At 37.8% G+C, this 21,209-nt stretch overlaps 1 protein-coding gene and 1 pseudogene across 6 annotated transcripts; one reads left to right on the plus strand and one right to left on the minus strand.

Annotated features, from left to right (window-relative positions):
* Positions 1-436: 436 nt before the first annotated feature.
* On the minus strand, positions 437-3,317 carry LOC148999725 (pentatricopeptide repeat-containing protein At2g01510, mitochondrial pseudogene; annotated as a pseudogene).
* Positions 3,318-11,633: 8,316 nt separating this feature from the next.
* On the plus strand, positions 11,634-20,101 carry DET2 (3-oxo-5-alpha-steroid 4-dehydrogenase family protein). 6 transcript variants are annotated; one of them, XM_089140679.1, is made up of 3 exons: positions 11,634-12,194; positions 18,613-18,683; positions 18,793-20,101. In XM_089140679.1, the coding sequence occupies exon 3, from the start codon at positions 19,002-19,004 to the stop codon at positions 19,794-19,796; it is 795 nt and encodes a 264-aa protein (XP_088996805.1). In that variant the 5' UTR covers positions 11,634-12,194; positions 18,613-18,683; positions 18,793-19,001; the 3' UTR covers positions 19,797-20,101. The 6 variants fall into 6 exon arrangements, with proteins under 6 accessions (XP_088996805.1, XP_088996807.1, XP_088996806.1 ...); XM_089140681.1 differs by having other exon boundaries at positions 18,796-20,101; XM_089140680.1 differs by lacking the exon at positions 11,634-12,194 and adding an exon at positions 12,232-12,822.
* The last annotated feature ends 1,108 nt before the right edge of the window (positions 20,102-21,209 follow it).

Genomic DNA, 21,209 nt, shown 5'->3' on the forward strand with positions numbered 1-21,209 from the left:
CCAGGAAGCCTGTTCCTGTGAGGCCTTGTGCCCATCCCTTCAATAAATGGCTTTCTACCAAAAAAAAAAAAGAAGTATGTTGGGATATACCAAAAATGTAAAAGCTGAAACAAGCATGAGGAAAGACAACTGAGAAAAGTAAATACTTTTCAACAGATAAATGTAAAAGAGGCACCAAGCCAACCCTCATGAATGTTCCATCCGTCCATGATATAATTCTGGTCCTCGATATAATTATTTCATTCTCCACCATATGATAAACATCATTCCCGGGAATCACTGCCCTAGAAAAGAATAAATACTCATACATTTTCAAATGAAACAAGACTACCCATACAGTATTAACTTTAAAATAAGATTGAACAGCCAATACTGATCCAACAGCTAAACAATATTAAATCACCACCCTGAAACAAAAGAATAAATGCCCATAAATTTCAACACCCCTTTCTGGGACTGATTGAAGTTTTCAAGCCCGTCCTATATCAATTCCCAAAGACCCAAACATACACTAAATTCAAGGCACCCTGGTTTCCAGCAAAAATTTACAAAAAACTCAAAAAATGAGAATAGACCAAGTTCCTACTAATTATAAAAATCACAAATGCTCTACTTAATGACAAAAACAAAGCAATGTAACATACAGTATGCCAAAGAATGAAAAATCACAAATGCTCTACTTAATGATAAAAATAAAGCAATGAAACATACAGTATGCCAAAGAACCATGTACCTAATCAGTGAGATTTGGAGGGCAATAAATCCTTCACAAAATCCTTATGAATCTATTATGTATTGATCAAAGTAAAAGCTTTGGCAGGTCCCTAAAAGTTTCTATCATTTTCAAGTTGTCAATGGTCAACCTCCATTACACGGGCAAGCATATCAATGGCCTCAAGTAACCATGATCTGGGGCCTAAATATCAAGCACCAGCAAATCCATACTCAAAAGGCTCAAACAGAACCTCATTTCATTTCTATATGAGCAGTGACAACTGATAGTCAACATATTAGAATCTGCTTGTTCTTTTCACCAATAATCTCCACATGAACATAAGCCATCTTTAAAATGATGGTAGCGGTTTACATCTCTAACAACTATTTCCCTCTCTGTGATTCTTGAGATGAACTTGATTGCCACATGGCAGTCATCACAGACCCGGAGGTTTTTGGTAACTAGAAGCCTTGTTCCTGGGGGTGTATTGAGGAGTCCAAATGCAATTGCAAGCTTTTCACTATGACTACAGACCATGGCAGTTTTCTCATCATCTTCAATATCATGGAAAACTGGTGCAGTATCCGGAACATAGCCAGCCTCTTTCATGAGTCCCCTTAACCTCTCCACTTCATTGTATATCTCATCAGATTGAGGATGGGAAGTATCCCCAGCCAAAAAAGCATGAACTTTGTTTTTTACTTCGATCCAGCTACAAGCAACGCTCTTCTTCAGTCCCCTTTCATTCATCAACTTCCTCACCTTGGCAACCCCTTCCCAGTTCCCAACTTGAGCATAGATGTTTGACAAAATCACATAATTACCTGCATCATAGGGTTGAAGATCAATCAGCTTCTCAAGAGCCCTCTCCCCCAACTCTACATTTCTGTGGATTTTACAACAGTTCAACAAAGCACCCCAAACACCGGAGTCTGGCCTCACTGTCATCTGTTGGATAAGATTGTAAGCCTCACCCAATTTTCCAGCATGACCAAGAAGATCAACCATGCACGTGTAATGCTGAACTCTTGGCGGTATCAAATATTCTGTCACCATTAACTTAAAAAACTTCCACCCTTCATCCATCAAACCTCCATGACTGCAAGCCGAGAGAACACCAACAAATGTTACATGATCAGGCTGGGCTTCCTCTGTCATTTTCTCAAACAGGGAAAGAGCTTCAAAGGCATGACCATGCATTGCATAACCAGAAATCATGGCATTCCAAGAGATGACTCTCTTCTCTGTGAGCCGCTCGAACAGCCTTTCAGCAACATGAACAGAACCACATTTGGCATACAGATCGACAAGCGCTGTCTTGACTTTGTCCTGAGATTCAAATCCAAGTCTCAAACTCAACCCATGGATTTCCCTGCCTTGAGGGAGAGCTGCAATGTTGGCTGAAGCCGAGACAACTGTGACAAAAGTGGCAACAGTAGGCCGTAAACCCACCATTATCAAATCATGGCATAATAGGAGGGCGCCAGTTGGGTGCCCATTCTGGGAATAAGCAGCAAGCATTGAGTTCCAAAGGACCACGTCTCTCACCAGAATCTTATCGAAGACTTTCTTTGCGCTCCCCACACACCCACATTTGGCATACATGTCTATGAGTGCTGCCCCAACGAAAACATCAAATGCACATCCCATTCGAATGGCGTGGCCATGGATGTCTCTTCCATCTTGAAGAGCAGAGAGAGCAGAACATGCCTTGAGGACAAACGGAAAAGTGAATTTGTCAGGCTTGAGACCAGAATTAAGCATCTGGTGGTAAAGGGAGAGGGCAGCTTCATGGGGTCCGCTCCATGCATAGCCACGGATAAGGACATTCCATAGAAACACATTGTCCTTGGGAACTTTATCAAACAAGAAGTGTGCATATGGTAAATAACTGCACACAGAATAGAGATTGATTAGTTTGGTAGCTACAACATTATTCAAGCCAAGGCCAATGAGAAGATACGCATGCATCTGTTTTCCAGGCTCAATTGCCCTTTGATCAATACACGATTGCAGGATAGATGCACAGCGGTGTGATGAGAATGCTGAGTGTGCTGGAGATAATTGGTCAAGGACCCCGCTCGTCTTTCTATTGGACCCGTGAGACAGACTAATAAATTCAGAGTGGAATTTAGTAAGAGTTTGAGTGGATGAAGAACAAGACGCAGATAATAAGACGTTGCCATTTAATTTGTTAACAGAGGAGGTGATGATACACGAGAATATAAGGAGACGACTTCTCTTTCCCACTACAGAGTGAAGCAACATTGAAATCAGATACTCCTAGAAAAGGGGATGGGCAACAGCAATATGAGTTCAAATTGGGCAATGAACCCTTTTATACATAATTTCAATCACAGTGAAACTACATGGTAACAGAAATTAACAGTAAGGCATGAAAATTTGAAAAAAGAGTACGATTTCTGTCTACTAGGGTTCTCTTGGTCTCATACAAGTTTTGGGATTGTTATAGAACAATTCTTCATGGCTTCATCGATTTGCTAGCTAAGTTCTGCAACTCTTACTTCTAGGTTTGGAACAATCAAAAGAAAAGTCTTGATTAACCCAGGAAGATATGTCAGTTCAGAAAAGTTATACCTATGTGATATTTCCTACTTTCGTTGTTAACGTGTGAGATGTTTCAGACAAAAGACGTTGGGGTGGAAGCAAAACGATAATCAAGCAGAAGCAGTAAACACATTCAAGGACCATACCTCTCCTATTTGAAGGAAGAATCATTGATCTGATTTTTTTCCATTTTAATCTGGTTCTCGGTCTTCTTGGAACCGCGATTTCATTCTTTTCCGATGAAACCATCAAAACTTCATTCGAATTCCTTCTCTTTCCAGAATCCTATCAGTAGGTATGAGCCGTCGGAGTTCTATCATTTTTTTTTCTTCAGTAGAATCATTTTTATAGTTACGTTTGGTTGACAAGAATTCGATGGGAAAGAAAGTAAAATAAAAATCACCACTGATTTATGTGTTTATGCCTCTTGCCCACTTAAGATTTAAGAAGGATTAAAGTTTATTATTTGTTTCTACCAAATAAAATAAATTTCTTAACCCCAAAAAAAAATTAAGTTTATTATTTTATCCATTTTATAATTTCGTATCAACCAAACACAGACGTAGGAGTTGGCATCGCTAAAGGATGCACCGTTAGCCCTAAATGGCCCAAATCCTCTCTGACCCAAACATAAACATGGTTGGAATTCATACTTTTAGTCATGAGAGCAGTGAATGTTAGTTAGACTTCCTCTTCCCAATATCATTTTTAATCTTTATCTTTTTAATAATGTATGCATTGATATTCTCCGTAAAAGTGAAGTATTGTATTTTCACTGGATAAGCTTTCAAATACAGTTATATAATTTTTTAAATATTATTTTTAATGAAAAATTATATATAGACCCCTGTATTTGTAATCAATTACATCTATTATCATTGAAAAAAAATCAGTTACAAATGCCCTCTCCTGTTAAGAACTAAAAGTTATAAATGAACAGTTTTGCTAAAGTTGTAAGGGAACATTTGTAATTTATTTTTTTCTAGGGATAGTAGGAGTAATTGATTGCAAATATAAAGGGTTTATATGTAATTTGTTCATTCTTTAAATATTAAAATTAAATGGTGATTTGTTTAATAGAAAAAAAAGGCATTAAATGGTGGTTCAGCTTATTGGGAGCTTTCCCAAGAGCTCGCTTTAAATGTAAGAAGATGCATCATTTGGGAGGCGTGGGGGCACGTAAGTAGGTAGCGTGTGATCCGCAATGGTGAGGGGTTCTTCATTGGTGGGTTTGCTAGGCAAGTTCAGGCAGGGTCGATAGTGAAAGCAAAACTCATTACTATTTTGGTAGGGACGAGGATGGCCATGGAGTTGGGGACCTGGCCAATTCAGGTGAATTTGATTCGATGAAAGCAACTAACATACTAGAACCCAGTTCACGAGTTCAACAAACTATGGTGAATCACTGTAGAAGGTGTGATCTCATTCGCTTCAGACATGTTGGCCGTGAACAAAGCTGCTCATTGGATTTCAAAGAGGAGCTAACACCTGATTCTCCTTTGGAGTTCTTTTCGGATCCTCCTTGTGAGTTGAAGGAGATCCTTCTAGTGGACCTAGCTGCCTACCCAGTCTAACTTTTTTCCATTTTGTTTTGGGTCTTTGAGATTATTGAGATTAAACTGATCAAAATTGTTAATTATCCAATTGCATCCCAAATATATTTTGGAAGACGATAGCTTTTTTTAATGGATGAAAAAAAGAAGAAGATAGGGTTCTAGGGAATGATTACATCAGGATAAACTCCAGGGGTGTGAAGCTAAGTTTCTAGAACTAGGTTTTATTTTATCATAGTTTGATTATGTTGAAGATCTTGGAAGAGTTTAACCCTTCCCCTAAACCGTTCAAATTTTTCCTCAGGGTGGATACCTAAGGTTGGATATCACGAGATAAAAAAGAGGCCATTGAATTCTTCTTCATGCTGGTTAGAATGAGGGAAGAGGATGCAAGGAGCTGCACTTGAAATGTCCCACTGAAGGAGTGGGGTGATCAATAGAACAACGAGAGCTTGGCTAGAAGAACCTAATTCTAAGTGGGAGATTCAACCCAAAGAAGAAAAAAAAAGTAGTTTGAAAGGAAAGATTCCAAATCTCTTGGGCTTGATGGGTTTGGGGCAAACTTCTATGGCTCTTGGCTTTTTGGGGGGGGAGCAGTTAATGATAACTAATTGCATTAATGCAATTTTTGTTACACTAATGTGACAAGGGTGTCAATTTGCAGCCCAAACCCAAATCGTGAATCCATTATAAACCGTTTTACAACCTATTTTATAATTTTACATTAAATATTGTTTGAATTATCATATTACCACTGGGTAGTTTTTATAGTTTGTATAGACTATCAGAAAAATTGAGTATGAATTGAAAAGATCAAATAAGTCTTATACTACTTGTAAAGGACAATTAAAAGGATTAAATATGAATACCCAATTGAATGTACCAAGTTTGCCTAAATTAAATAAATATTTATCCAATCCAAGTATTTCTTTAGACATCAAGCTAAATACCAACCCAAAAAAGAGACAGATTTCATAGAGGGGAAAAAATCAACATTTTCTCAAAACAAGAACCCAATTTCAAGATAATCAATCATAGCACAAGTTAGAATTTAAAAGGGGTTTTTAGTTTGAAGACTTGTTTTAGGAAGACTATTTAGTGGAGCCTGAGAAATGAGCTTGCAGTTTATATGTTACTCCTTACTATTTGAGTTCTTGATTTCTATAAGGTAGGTGGAATTTCTACAATGTGGAATGACTTCTCATTTTTTAATGGGAATTGACCAATAACAATTTTGGCTCTTGTTGCAAGATGTTTAACTATTTCTTTTTGTTCTTTTTCTTGCATATCATAAATTGTTAGCCCAAACCGTTGATCAACCCAAGTATAAACCATTAGCTCTAACCATTAGTTAGCCCGAACTCAAACCACACCAAACCGAAACTGGCCTAAAACCATTATTTTGTTAATAGGCGTTGTTTGGGCTGGGTGTTTTAAGTCCGAAACCATTAAACCCAACCCAAAACTGCCCCAAACCATACCATTGACATCCCTACTTTTGTGGAAAATAGGCAAATTTTCTCCTCTGGCTGCGAGCCCAGAGGCTTCTCACAATTTACAGCTTCTTCTTAACCAGTTATTTGCTTTTGTCAATATGCTACCATCATGTTACTTGCATTGCAATGACTCAGTTGTAGGATAAGAAACACCTTTTTTTTTCCTAGAATTACCAAAGATAATTTGTTAAAGAGAACTATCCGGTGTAACCAATTTGTTATTTCTATTGGGCCTGTTCAAAGTAGATATCACATTTTCTTTTGTCGTCACTTCAGTTCCTTTCAATTGGCATCATTCTGGACAATATTCAAAAAAGCCATTGAAGAGAAAGAGAATGAAAGTGAATTGTCTGACTGGATTGAAGTAAGCCATCAAGATATCCACACAAGTTTTTAGTTCACATTACACAATGGTCAAAGGCACAATCCATATACGCCAACATTGGTTCTCGAATCTCCAACACTAAATCCATATGACATATACCTTTAACCATTTGAATTGTGGTTTCAAAATCTGACCTTACTTACATATGAGAGATATCAAACATCTTCACCTTCCAAACCCACCACCTCCATTGCCTTGAGTTCACCCTAAAAAAATTATGCACTTCAACCTTCTTGTTATGGCAAACACTGTAATACCTTTCACATTACAACTGATCATCCCATAGCCACCAAGTCACCCACCTGGGAACCATCACAATTCATGGAGACCCATTCTGTTGGCATTCTCGACCATCTCAAAACCACCATCAATGGAAAAATACTCTAGTCCAAGAATTATTCAGAATCACCACTGTCTAGCCACTAAATTGGTGCCATGCATAAGACACGATCCGCCTCACGACCTTAGTTGGAAACCCATACTTATCGAGAGAAGTCCTTGCCTTTCTAAACTACCAAATGCAATAAATGGTGCATACAAAGTTGAAGCTCTGATCTAGTTCGTCAACGTTCTCCCTTGAAAGTGTTTGTTGATCCACCTAAGTTCCTCTGCCAACATTCCAGATGTCAGCCTATGATACCCATTCATTTGTAATATCGAGCTCCACAGTCCACACCACCCTTGTGACATCACATGTAAAAAATAGGTGGTCATTAGACTCACCACCTCTATTACATAGGATATATGTAGCATTAGGGACAACACCCCCATTGAAATATCTTGTCATAGGTTTGTAACCTTTTGAGAGCACACAACCATGTTAGAAAAGAGAATGTTAGGTTTTTTATTAAAATCTATATTAAGTTTCAAAATTAGTTTTTGCATTCTTTATTTTAATTGTTTTGTTGTGTGTGGGACCAATGAGGTAAGGGTGGTAATGAGGCACCCATGAGTAAAGGAGGCCCTTCATGACCTTGGTTATGAAGCTCTTCATGACATTGATCATGGGTCTTAAAGGTCTTAATCATGGTGATGAGGTAGGCTTACTTGTAGGGTGGAATTTACTCAAATTCTAACTATTGATCTTCAATTCTTATTTCAACTTCATGACCATTCATGGCCATTACTATGAGTTGGAGTTAAGGTTATTGAATGGATTAGATCCAATTCATACAAAAGAGTTGAATATGAGAGTTAATTCTCCATTTAGTAGGGAGTTTAGGTCAAGGTGGTTTATTCCCATTATGGAGAAGGGACAAGCCCATTGATTCTCCATTAGTAGGAAATTGATTCTTTCCCTTGTGAAGAGGTGAATCACTGTGATTCAATGACCCAACTCATTGCCTTGAGAATCTCAAGGGGTGTAAGGTGTGATTTGGGCCTATATAAATTCAACCCCTTCCTTGCATGTGGTGTGCAATAGAGACACTCTTCACATTTGCATTTTTGTTTTATAAAGTTCATTCTTTCTTTGAGTTTGTTTAAGTGTTTTGTTATAGCTTTTGGCTCCTTGAAGGGACTAGAAGAACTACCTCATTTTCTAGTTGGATATTGTTTTATCTTGGAGGTGGTGGTGCAAAGAACCATTGGTAGTAGGGTGCATCAATTACCTTAAAGATAGCACTCAATGTGTGACTCAACCTCGTTTGTTGGTGGTTCTTTCGATTTCAACATCAAGCTCTCCGAATTGGCTAAGGATATTCATCTTTCAATTGTATTTTTTTTTTTAATTTTTAATACAATTACCTAACAAAGAACCTTCTTTGTACCTTTGTAAACCAAATAACCCAATGCCAAGCAACCATAGATATATGCTCCCTACTAATAGGCAAGGTTCGACATGTCGGTCCGTGTTGCCGTGTCGGACCCTGGCGACACGGCGACTCGGGCGACATGCCCCCAAAAGTCGGGTGACTTTTAGTTGGGGTTCGATGAAAAATCAAACCCCTGTTTTGAAAGGGTATTTCATGTCATTTTGACCTGAAATTTGACATGTAGCCTAATTTGAGGCCAATAAATACATTGGGAACATTATTTTTGGCGTGAAATATCACTTAATCTAAAGTTTTTGATTGGCACATGTCTGGCTATATGCCGGCAAAACTGGAAGTTTGGAAAATTCATATAAACTAATGTAAACAATGCAAAGAAAACACAATGCGCAACTAGTGAATAGATGTACTAAAGTTTACAATTCATTATACAATTATGTTGAGTATGGTTCATGCTTCACATTTTGTTGTCAACAGACACGGGAGTCCCTACATCACTTTGGCAAAAATTGAACAAAAAATCGGTGAAAACCCGAATAAATCTTTATTAAATATATGAATTGGGCGTTATTTCGCCGACTTTTCGGCATATATCGCCAAATGTCAACATTTCAGCAATATTTCGCCGACCTTTGGCGAGATCGGCGATATGTTGCCAACACAGTGTACCATGCTAATAGGTGGAACTAACAATTCCACCTGCAAGCCACGAGTCATACCAAAGCTTTGTTTGGTCTCCATCATGAGTAAGATGTTTCACACTTCATTGTAGGTTCATGAGTCAAGAGAATAGCCTTCAATGTAGACGAACACTAAGGAATCTCCATAAACCAAATCTATTTTTGCTCCATCCATCGTTGCTTAATGAATTGAGTCCAACAATTAACTGACATTACTAGCAGTGAGGACCCAACATCTCAAGAAAGCCTCTTGGTTCCTATCCCTTAACCTCCTTAAGCCAACTCAGCCTTCTGCTTAATGTGTTACACCAAATGTCAGTCTACCTTAACTAATACTTAATCAGAGTTACCATTCCCATCATCTTGCTTTCATGTTTTTACAACACACCTTTTGAGACACTCAAAACATTTAATAACCAATATGCTACAATGCCATTATCACAGACTTGAGGAGCATCAATCAGCCAATATAAGGTAAATACTTATGGGGCCAAGAGCATAATTAAGTATCTACCTTCTCAACAGACTTTCCAAAATCACTAAGCCTGTATGCTCGAGATGAAATTGGAGCATCAAGATAAGTGTTCTATCAAATGTGACAACAATATCCGATGGGCAATTAGAATAAAAGTATATGTGACTTAGCTAAATTGATGCTTAGATCTATCCATGCTGAGAAAGAATGGAAGAACTTGTGAAGCCCTTCCAACACTGTTCTTACAGTCTCTTCGAAAGACAAAGAGATTATTCAAAAAGCAAATTGAAGTGATCAGAGCTTCTCATAGTGGGGTTGATATAAACTAATTTCCCCAGCTTAGTAGACTACGTTTGTAGATTGAGTGCCACTAAAAAAATCAGCTAAAAACATCTTGGTCTCAATATTGGAAGGAGAGGGGATATAGGACCGTGGTACTTTATATCGGCAATATATCGCCGTATCGCCCAAGTCCGACACGAAAATATCAATCAAAACGAAATGTACTAAATCTTGCCGAAAAATAGGTTATTTTTTCGGGAACAGGAGAAATTGTTGGATTTTGTTTTAAAAAATATATAATATAATATAATATAATATACTATTTAGATAAGTTTCAAAATCATTAAAACTCTATCTCCCTAGTTTTGTTTTAGGACTCTTGTTTCTATAGGACTCTCTCGGATGTATATTAGGTGATTTAGATTACCATATGCGTTTAGTCCCACATCGGTGGAGCGAATGATTATATGATTATAAAATCGTATATACCACCAAGGGGGGGGGGGGGGGGGGGGGCGATATGGAGTTCGAGTGGACCAAGCGGGCGTGGTTGCGGTAGTAGTGAGTGCCTCTAACCAAGCCATGGGGCACCTTAATATTATATAAATAATATTAAGTTGTCTATGATGGGACTTGGGACTTGGGTCGTGGGTGATGGATCTACAAAAACCCGACTTTGGGTATACAGAGGCTGATCATACGGTCACAACTCTCGCAGCTCTTCCATACATTTTCAACTAACTAAATCGTTAGCTCGACAGAGGCCATCCGTTTTCTGCCATTTGAAATCTAGTGTTAGAAAATTCTCTTTGTTTTCTTCATTGAACTTGGTCTCCTTTCGAACCTTTCCCGGATCTAATTTTGTTGTAGAACGTCGTTCTCTCCAAACACTCCCAAAATCTCTGCAATCTCTTTTTTCCTTCATCTTCTACTCCAATACCAATGTTTCCCTTCTCTCCAACTTTTGCTACATTAATGCTAGTGAAAGTTGCCAACCTTTCAGGATTACAACGAGAGGAGGTTTGGGTTATATTTTGAGAGATCACAAGGGAGTTTCTTCATGTGCGGTCCTCGTCCTTACTCCATTTCTACACCTCTTGAGGGAGAAGCTTTAGATCGGAGGCCTCTAGATGCGAAGGGGTTTGATCATATAATGGTGGAAAGTGATTGTCAGGTTGATCAAGCTCTTAATTGTAAAGTCATACCACAAGAGGATATCATCCACCTTTCTTATTTTATGGATTGTAGATACTTAGGGGAGCACATGTGCTCATTCTCAAAAAGTTAATGACTTGGTTGTTGGATCTTTGTAATTAGACACCTTGTCATTTCCGTCTTTTGAATTTTGGTTTACCAAAAAAAAAAAAAAAGAGTTCTACCGCTGGAAGAGAGGAAGAAAACAGAACCCCCCCCCCCTTCGAACTAAATCGTCGATCTTCAACGAAACTTGGTCGCGACCTTTCCCGCTTTTTTGGCGGTTCTCTCCAAACACTCCCAAAATCTCTAATTTTTGAGCCTCGACTTTTGCCCCATTAAATGTCCGCGAAATGTTGCCAACATTTCAGGATTTCAGTGGTGTCGATAGCAACCGACACCACACCTCTTGTGCCGGTAACATTTTGAACCGATAGTACACTTTTGTGTCATACCACAAGTATATCTGAATTGTGTAGATTGAGTGCCACCAAAAAAACAAAATCTAAAACACAATGCTTCCTCTACACCTCCATCTTCGTCAGATATCCATTTGCCATGCTCATCTTGAAATGGATGCCGCTACTTATTTGAACTCCTGGCCTAAAATGACTAATGATGAAAGCCGAATGTTGTTTGGAAGGCGAGTTGATCAGTCTCCAGCTAATTTAGGAGATGAGAGACCGCTCTAAAGATCACATTAAATTCTTTTCATCTTGTTTTCATGTCGCGACTATTGGGGAAACTTTTTCTGTTTCATTTACTTTTTCCTCAAAAAAATCTCATTTGCTATCATGGATATCAGGATATGACATGGAAGTTCTCATCCATAGATTTTCAAAATCCATTAACAACCCAAGGAAGGGAACCCAATTTCAGAAAGGGAAAGAAAAAAAAATCTTCTCCGGCGCGTTACTGAGATTTCTGTCTTAACGCGGAAAAACCCTAATCTCATGCTGGTAGTTACGAAGCGTTTCAAACGCTGGTCATCTTCTTCTCTTAAGAATGCCAGACTTGCCCGCCTTTGCTGCTTCCATTGCTCGACTTGATTTCGACTAAACCGTGAACTCGAAGGTGAGGTTTCATTGTCGTATTTCCTCTGTTTTTTCCATTATATACATTTGTGTTCATGGGATGGTGCTGCTGTTTCCTCCATTGTCTCCTTACCTCAATTTTCTCCATTGTAACCGTGAGCTTTGAGGTTCATTTGAGAGAAATGTAATTGAAAACAATCAAATTCAGAAAAGCATCATCTCTGCTATTTTTCTTTTTTAACATCGCAGTGGTCCTTTTGCTTTTTGGTAATTGGAGCAGTGGTCCTCCATTTATATTTTTTTAGTAGATAGAGCAGTGGTCCTTCACAGACGTTTAGTTATAACTCCGTAGATTCTGTTTTTCACCATCTGTTAGCACGTTCGCTTCTTCTCCTTCTCTTCCTCGTATTTCGATTGATTCATTATTTAGGGTTGACAGAGAATCTTCTTATTTCTTAAACCTCTAGGTTCCCTTAAAACCCATTTGATCTCTCTGTGCTTGAGATCTCCCAAAAAGGCCAAAACAGAGATAGACCGAAGGTAAGAACAGAAAGATGTGGATCGTTCCAATGATCTAGAAAACCAGTATCGATCACCGAAATTCCCCATTGGCTGTTTCTAACTTTATAGCAGAAGAGATATTAATCGTTGTCCTCGTTAATGTCACTGTAAATTTCTCTTTCTATATCTCTTTATCCTTTTGAATGAATTTGTTTACTTATTTGTAATGGGTTTAAAATTATTATCGACATTTTTGTAGCCATTGTGACTGTTTGCTTAGAATCGCAGTTAATTTCTGTTAGCTCCATAACCTTGTGGTCGTCTAACTTCTGTTAGTCTCAGAAAAAATATTGTACTGGAGAATATTGAACCGTGGAGTTTCTTGATATAAGAATATAAGCGGACTATTTTCATAAATGTTGGCTACTGCACTCAATTCTGTGGACGTTCATCAGCTATTTAGTTTGTATGTAGGTGAAAAACAATCTAAAATTTGTGCGGTACTTCTATTGGTAAAAGGCCTTCATCATTGTACTTTTATGCCTTCCAGTTGTGAAATGCCAAGCTTGATACAACCAACTTCCCCCCTTCATCATCGTAGAACCGGACTTTGCTCATGACTACATATAGTACATGCCTAATAGTTTGCAAGTCAAAAATAAAGTGAAAACGCGAGGGAAGTAGTAGAAATCAGGATTATAGCATTTTATCTGCAGAAATGAACTTGCACTATTATTCTGTGTGCCATTCTGGGTTTTTAAATACTCATGCATTTCATTTATTTATTTTTATTTTCTGTCAAGTTAAAACAGAATTTTTTTCCCAACCCCTAGTAGGATTGCAGATTTTAAATGGTCTTCAAATGGGTTTCTTTGGCTCCTTTTCTTATTCTCCAAACCTAGTGGTTCTAGGTTTTTTTTTTTTTATTTTATCCTTCATATTTCATACTTCTCTATTACCCTTTTACTCTAGGGATGGGGGCATGAGGGTTGGTTTAGGAGTTCCCATTCTATAACTTTTATAGTAACAGTACACTTCTCTCTCTCCTCTTTTTTTTTTTTTTTTTTTGGGGGGGGGGGGGGGGGGTGTGTGCAAAGGCACTAATATTTTCTATTTTCAGAAATTTCAGGTCAAAAACTAACAGAAATTTTGATAGTTTCAGTAAGTTTGAGACAAAAAAGGTGGTGAAACCTGAAATAAGCATTTCTATTTCACTGCCAAAATCATTGTGGTTGAAGTTTTCTCAAAACTTTGCTCACTTCAGCTGTTTGCCTGCTGGCATGAAGCAAAACTTGCATCAGCTAGATTTTGGTATTCCATTTATTTTTGTCTGACTGAAACAAGATTTTGAATTATGTCAGAAATAAAGAAATGAAAATGTAATGATCAATGATGAACCTTGTTATTGGTCTATTATATTAGTTAAGGTTCTAGATGCCTTCAAGTGGGGATGGGGATAGAAAAATGATGAAATACTACAAGTGCAAATGTTTATCCAAGCACTTACCTTTTTTGTTTTGAGTCATGGTTCTTCAATTCTATTTCCTGGTGGATGAACTTGCTGATGCTTGGATTTCTTTTGTGCTCTTCTCTCTCTCTCAATGTTGAACTGTTTTATTACAGGTGTTAATTGATAAATTTTGCAGTTTATTCATTATTGTTATATGAGATCTTTCTTCTTTTTGTATCACATTTGAGCATTTAGATTTTTTTTAAGTGGCATTGGGTTTTACACAACAAGAAGCAACGTTGGGAGAACTGAGATGTAGACAAAAAAGGAAATGAATGTATTGGAAAAGGGATGAGAAGTCAAAAAATGGAAGATGACAAATGAAACATGAAATGTAAGAGAAAAAAATGAAACTAGGAGGAAATAGGAAATGCCCAGAAAGATAGGAGAATCCCAGTTAAATGTGGTCTACTATATGGATTCTTGCCCTCCTAGAGGTTCTATTTCTGGTCATACTTGCACAAGGCCTAGACTTTGCAAGTTCGTTTCACGCAGCTTCTCCTATGGTCAATTCAGGCCTGTCCCTACCTCTTTTTAGGTCCTTCAATTGGGATCACATATTCCTTCTTACTAGGATGTGCTTGGAGATGCAGATATGCTGCCATGGACCTACCCAAACCCAATTGGGTTTCCAAACCACCAATTTTAGTCATGGGTCTAGTATAATATTAGGAATTTATTTTGAGTCGTGAATTTAATAAAATATTATTAATATTTTTATTGTGGTAATAATGTATTACTCTTTCAGTTTTAGAAAGTGGGATAAGTTTTTAGGAGTTGGAGTTTGAAATTTGTATGTTTTTGTCAAAGTTGATCTCTTAGTTAACTCGGTGTCCTTCATTAGTTGGATTGTCTTCTTTTAAATAGCTTCCGTTCAAAATGAGATTTCATATTGGAAAAATGTGATAATTAAGTTTATGTTTTTAGGAGGCTGTGTGGCTGGTGTGTGTGTTTCTTATGCAAGTTTCCCTTCCTTCTGTTTTCCTGTTCTTCTGTGGTTCTCTGTCAGATCCCATGCCATAGCAGACCTGTCCTGTGATCTGCATTACAAGGCATTTTTGAAAAAATAACTCTACACCTCAAATTGCTCTCTCAGAGCTTTTCATTAATCAGTACTTAGCTCTGATATTTTCATTTCTTACTTTATCCTTCATACTTTTTTGACACATCTACCTTAACATCCTCATCTTAGTTACAAATAACTTCTCAATATGACACTTCATAAGTGCCCAGCATTCTGGCCCACACATGAAAGCTGGTTGTATAAGAGTCCTATAAAGATTTCCTATATTGTTAAAGGAATACAACAGTCACGCAGCACTTCTGACACGCCTCTCTGTTGCATCTTCATGAAACTGGTGAGGACATTAACCTTAGGCGGCAGTTTCGATTCTATCAGCAACACCAGTGTAGAGATCAGCCGAAGGCAACACCTATGCGGGTTGACGACAGTTTGGAGGCTACTGTATTGCTAGAGTTCTTTGGTTCGACGAGGAGCACTGCCAGAGGCAGTTTCATTGGTTCATTTAGGTTTAGTTTGGTTATTTTGGGTTAATTTGGTTCAATTTTTTAATTTATATGGGTTATCCAATGTAATTGAGTTTTGTGTTGATCCATGGGTTATTTTAACTTAAGTGTACTTTTGGGTTGCTAGTCTTGACCCTAAGTATTAGATTATTAGTAGTGAGTCATCTAGGGTTTCTTTTGGGATTTTAAATGTAGGGTTGGGATGAAATAAAGGGGCATTGTATGTAGCTTTAAATTAATGGAAAACTAGAATTTTGAGTGAAGAAAAAAGACTCTTTCTTGCACACAAAGCCCTTGCTGAGCTGGCGGAGCTTCTCTCCTCTTCTCCTCACGGTGAGCTCTTCTGCTCTCTCTCTTTATGAAGAGTGAGAGCCCCCCCCCCCCCCCCTTTCTTTCTTCCCTATTCCCTATTCTGTTCGGCAGTCCTCTACTGCCTTCTTTCCTTTTTTATTCTGTTCCCCTTCCTCTCTCTTTTTTACCATCCTGAGTGTTCTTGTACCTTCCTTTTGTCTTCTTTAGTTCCGCATTGAGGTAACAGTGTTGCTGCCTTTCCTCTTTCTTTTCTTTCTTTCTTCAATCTAACAACAGCCTTGCTGCCCTCCTTTTCTTTGTGTTGCCTGTTCGTAGTTCCCAACCCCAGTTTCCTTTCCCTTTTTTTCTCTTTTGACATGAAAAAACTCCCTTTTCCTTGCCTTTAATAATCCTACTGAAGTTTGACAATTCATCTAATCATTTTCTAGTATTCATTTTGTTACTTTGTCATCCATAAAATATTTCTATTGTTCCTTTGTCACAAAAACCTTCCCATTTATTTCTCACCAATAGTTTATTAGTTGTTTGGGATTTCCCTTTACAGTTTTCTCGTTTCTTCTTTGCTTCCCTTTGTTATTTCCTTTGTCCCCATTCAATTTAATCCCTTTTCTCACATAAAATCTTCTTCCCTTATATTTTCTTTGTAAGATCTTTTTCACTGTTATTTGCTGAATTCTAATGTTAGTTATAGATTCTTGACGAGGATGGCAACTTTTCTTTAGGAATTCTTGATAATCTTGCACTCAATTAGGTGTTACATTGCCATGATCTCCATCCCTATGTTTCCCTATTGATTCTTGTTTAGTCTTACTTGTTAGTTTAGGACTGATATTGCTCTTTACTTAGTTACTTTGTCTAGTTTGCATGTTTATCAAGTTATTATCTGCTGCAGTTCCCTCTTTGTTTTCTTACCTTCCATTAGTAATTGCCTAAGCCCTTGTAGGTCCCCTAGTTTCTAGGGTTCCCCCTGCATCAGAAACATTATCCTTAATGTCATGTTCTTCATTTATAATTGGCCCCACATCTAAAATAATACATTGCAATATCCCTTTCTCAACTCAAACCATGTCAATATCCCTCAAAGTATGGCTCAAATTACACTCCTTATACTTAGTTTTTGATCTCCTATTTTGTGCCTCTTGTTTCAGACCTTAATCCTTGGTTTTGTCTTATCCACCAAAACCATATCATTGGTGAAATGCATACACCATGAGACCTTGTCTTGAATGCACTTGGTTAGGTTCCATGATAAGCATAAATAGATCAGGGCTTAAAGCTGATGTGTGATGGAACCTAATCATAATTGAAAATTATATGCCTGACCTCGCACAGATCTCACACAAGTCACTACACCCTCATACATATCAGTGGTTGCTTCCATATATTTACCTGAGACTCCTTTCTTCACTAGAAGATGGCAGGTTGAATCCCTAGGAACTTGAGTATAGGCTTTTAATGGGTTATAAAGACCATATGGAGGTACTTCTTTCTATCTTTGTATCTTCCATGAGCCTCTACTAAGTACATACCATTAGTATTTGATCTGCTTGACACTAAGCCAAATCAGTATGTCTCAAACAGGCTTCAAAAGCTTTCTCCCAAACTTTATAGTGTGACTCTAAATTTTGCTTCTATAGTTGTTGCAGATTTGGATATCACCTTTATTTTTGTAGATCAGGAATAACTTCATTCATATGGTATCTTCCTTGTAATTCATAGTTATGTTGAGTACATTGGTTATTCAGTATGCCCAACAACCCCTGGAGGGTTTTCCATGCTTCTATTGTAATTGCATTTGGCCCTGGTTTCTTGCCTGTTACCATTTTTCTTGAAGCTTCTCTAAGTCGCACCACACTATTCTCTCATATTGATCTATGTATGGTTCTTTTTGAAAGTGTAATTGTCGTGGTCATGTCTGTTCAACTTATCTTCATTTAGTTAAGTAACAAAATCTAGGGGAGAGGTCCTGGCCCCAGGGAGCTGGGTTTTTTCATGCAGGAGACCAGATTTTAGATTTTCAAGTACAGGAGAGATCTAAATGTTCTAAAAACTATAATAATTTTCCGTCTTCCCACTCTTAAATTGCACCATATCTTACCCAAAAAACCCATCTTCTCCGAAAGTGAAAATACTGTTCCCTACCGTCAAAAGTTGTAGAATAATTTGCTACTGCTCCTAGAGTTAGATAATATGATTATAGCAACCATACACGCACAACCATTGCCTAATGCAGTATGCTTTCAAAACATCATAATTGTTAATGGTCATGGGAAAACTGACTCAAATTTCTGTATTTTTCCTCATCTATTTCATTGGCTCGGATATGGTATTGCTTCTTCAATATCGAGGAAATGGTTGCTTTTTGACTATATTTTAGCTTGAACTTGGATTTTTTCCGTATTAGCTTTTTTTGGAAGAATGGCAAAATGAGAAAGTGAAGATAATTGAAGTTCTTTTTTGATAAAGGGTAAACAAAAGCCTTCCAATAAGTTATGGTGAAGAATAGTAGCATACATTGTCTTATATTTGTTAGTGATATTTTTACATCAAACTTTTTATGAATGAATTATGAAATGATGGTTCACTTCCCACTCGATGTGAATTTTAGGTATATCATCCTTGAAATGAAGAACTGAGCCTAAAGTTATTGGAGGAAATTGAATTTTCAATGGAAGGAAGGTAAGCATCTGATTATATCTTGCCAAGACTTTTAAAAGCTACATTTCTTTTACCTTGAATGACAATATAATTCTGTATTTCCTCATTTACCTCTCGTCTTATTTGACAGCAGGGTTTCCTAGAAACAGTGAACAAATGTGTAGGATGACAGATATAAGATGGTACTTTGAAAATTGAAGAGTAGCTGCCCAGATTAGAGTTGATCTGTAATTCCAATATCTAGACTGGGGCAATACTCCTCACTGTAAGTTCTAGCCAGCAATAAACCATCCTTCGAAAAAAATTTGACAGTTGATCGATCTCCTTCTGATCGGCCTAATGGAATCCTTACCAGATAAAAATATTTTCTTTTTCTGTCTACTATATCACTTCCTTCTTAGTCCTCTTACTGTTATCAGCCTCCAATTCCTCCAAGCCCCATATGGCAAGCACTATCGTGCAGGATGGGGCCCCACCTTGTCCGCACCACTGGCTTGGTTCCTGATGGAGAGTCCCACCATTTGGCTTACATTACTCATCCTGCCCTTTGGTCAGCATCGATTCAATCCCAAAGCTTTAGCTCTGATCTCTGTTTACCTCTTCCACTACATTCACAGGACATGTATCTATCCTCTTCGTATCCATAAAACATCTGTCCAGAGATCCAAGAGTGCGAACCGTGTCCCTGTCTTAATAGCATTGTTGGCATTCTGCTACAACCTTCTTAATGCATATCTGCAAGCAAGGTGGGTGTCACACTATGCAAATTACAGTGAACGGGGCAACTGGCTGTTTTGGGGCCGGTATTTGGTGGGGCTGAGAATTTTTTACTGGGGTATGAAGATGAATATACAGTCAGATCTGGAATTGCTAGCACTAAAAGGTCAGGATGGAGGATACAAGATACCAAAGGGAGGATGGTTTGAGAGAGTGAGTTGCCCCAACTACTTCGGAGAAATTCTTGAGTGGTTCGGTTGGACATTGATGACATGGTCTTGGGCAGGATTTTCATTTCTCTTGTACACATGTGCAAACTTGGTGCCTAGGGCATATGCAAACCATCAATGGTACTTGGAGAAGTTTGGAGAAGATTATCCCAAGTCAAGAAGGGCTGTTATACCCTTTGTGTACTGAAGAAACAAAGAAAATATCTTTTCTTGTGTTGTGTAAACCAGGGATGGATGTAGTACTGTTATTCCATGTTTAATATTTCCTGTGGCAAGTTCATGTAAGTGACATTTTGGGTAAGTTCTGATGAAATCAATCCATATAATGGCTTTGTGGTATCTAAAACAGAATGGCTTCTTAAGGTTGTATAGAACACTGCCTTAATTTATTTGATCAAAGTAATGGATCAAGTGCTCTATGTCCCAAAGACTAATTTCAAGAGAAAATTGTTCTACATGCCTATGATACTAAAATATGTAGTTGAATTCAATGTTCTTTTGCCACGTGGATGGGATACAGATGTTGTGGTTGTAGTCAATCTTAGAATCGTAACAGTTTAGAATCAGTTCTCATTTAATAGTGGAAGATTGAGGTTTGTTTGCACCAACTTATGCGCATCTTGACTATATCTATAGCGGGTTAGCTTTAAAATTATCTAAATATATTAAGGGATTTTGTCCTTAGCCCAAAGGATTTCAAACTATTGACCTCATACTATAAGGCATTGGTTATTGTCAACTACAACATTCTTTAACATTAACAATCATTTACATTAATTACACATCAATTTTGTTTGTTTTAGAATGTATAGAAGATATACTGATGCAGAAAATAGAGGATTAAAAAAGAGAGATGATATCTGTCTCTTTCTCCTAGAACAGTGTCATCACTATTCTCTCTCCCTATCCTTGCCAGAACTTGAACTCCTAAATAAGACACCAGGAGACGTTGCAAGTGCATACCTTAAAGAGAAAACTGAAATTTCATTTCATTTCATTGAGTTCGAGTGCACATTACAAGGGTATTTAAAGACCATGAGGTTAGGATCACAACATACACGTGTCTCTATGTCCCCCCTCAAACTAGACCGAGGCATAAGGCCAAGTTTGTGACACAAAATCTGAAATTCCCGCCGAGGTAACGGTTTAGTAAAAATATCAAATAACTGATGTTTAGACGAGACAAAATGAGTGATAAAATGTCAAAGTGCCACCTTCTCCCAAACAAAATGATAATTCAATTCCATATGCTTAATACAGGCATGAAAAATAGGATTTATAGTCATGTGAAGTGCGCTCATATAATCACAATAAATAACCGTTGGAGATTTTTGAGGAATACCAATATCACGAAGCAAAAAACTTAACCAAGTTAATTCAGCGGTAGTAGAAGCCATAGCCCGTTATTCGGCTTCGGTGCTAGATCGTGAAACTATGGGCTGCTTCTTTGCACTCCAAGAGATGCAATTACTCCCCAAAAAAGTACAATAACCAGTAGTGGATCTTCTAGTAGTAGGACAACCAACCCAGTCCGCATTAGAGAATCCATATCAGTGAAATGAGCTCTGTTGATGAATCTATAGCCCATAATGGAAAATGC

The sequence above is a fragment of the Hakea prostrata genome, chromosome 11 (genome assembly GCF_041222555.1).
Source record: "Hakea prostrata isolate BN-2017 chromosome 11, UWA_Hpros_2, whole genome shotgun sequence".
Taxonomy (NCBI): domain Eukaryota; kingdom Viridiplantae; phylum Streptophyta; class Magnoliopsida; order Proteales; family Proteaceae; genus Hakea; species Hakea prostrata.

Bases quoted from the DNA above. Each gene is read 5' to 3' on its own strand.
- DET2 (XM_089140679.1), top strand. From the start codon at position 19,002: ATGGAATCCTTACCAGATAAAAATATTTTCTTTTTCTGTCTACTATAT.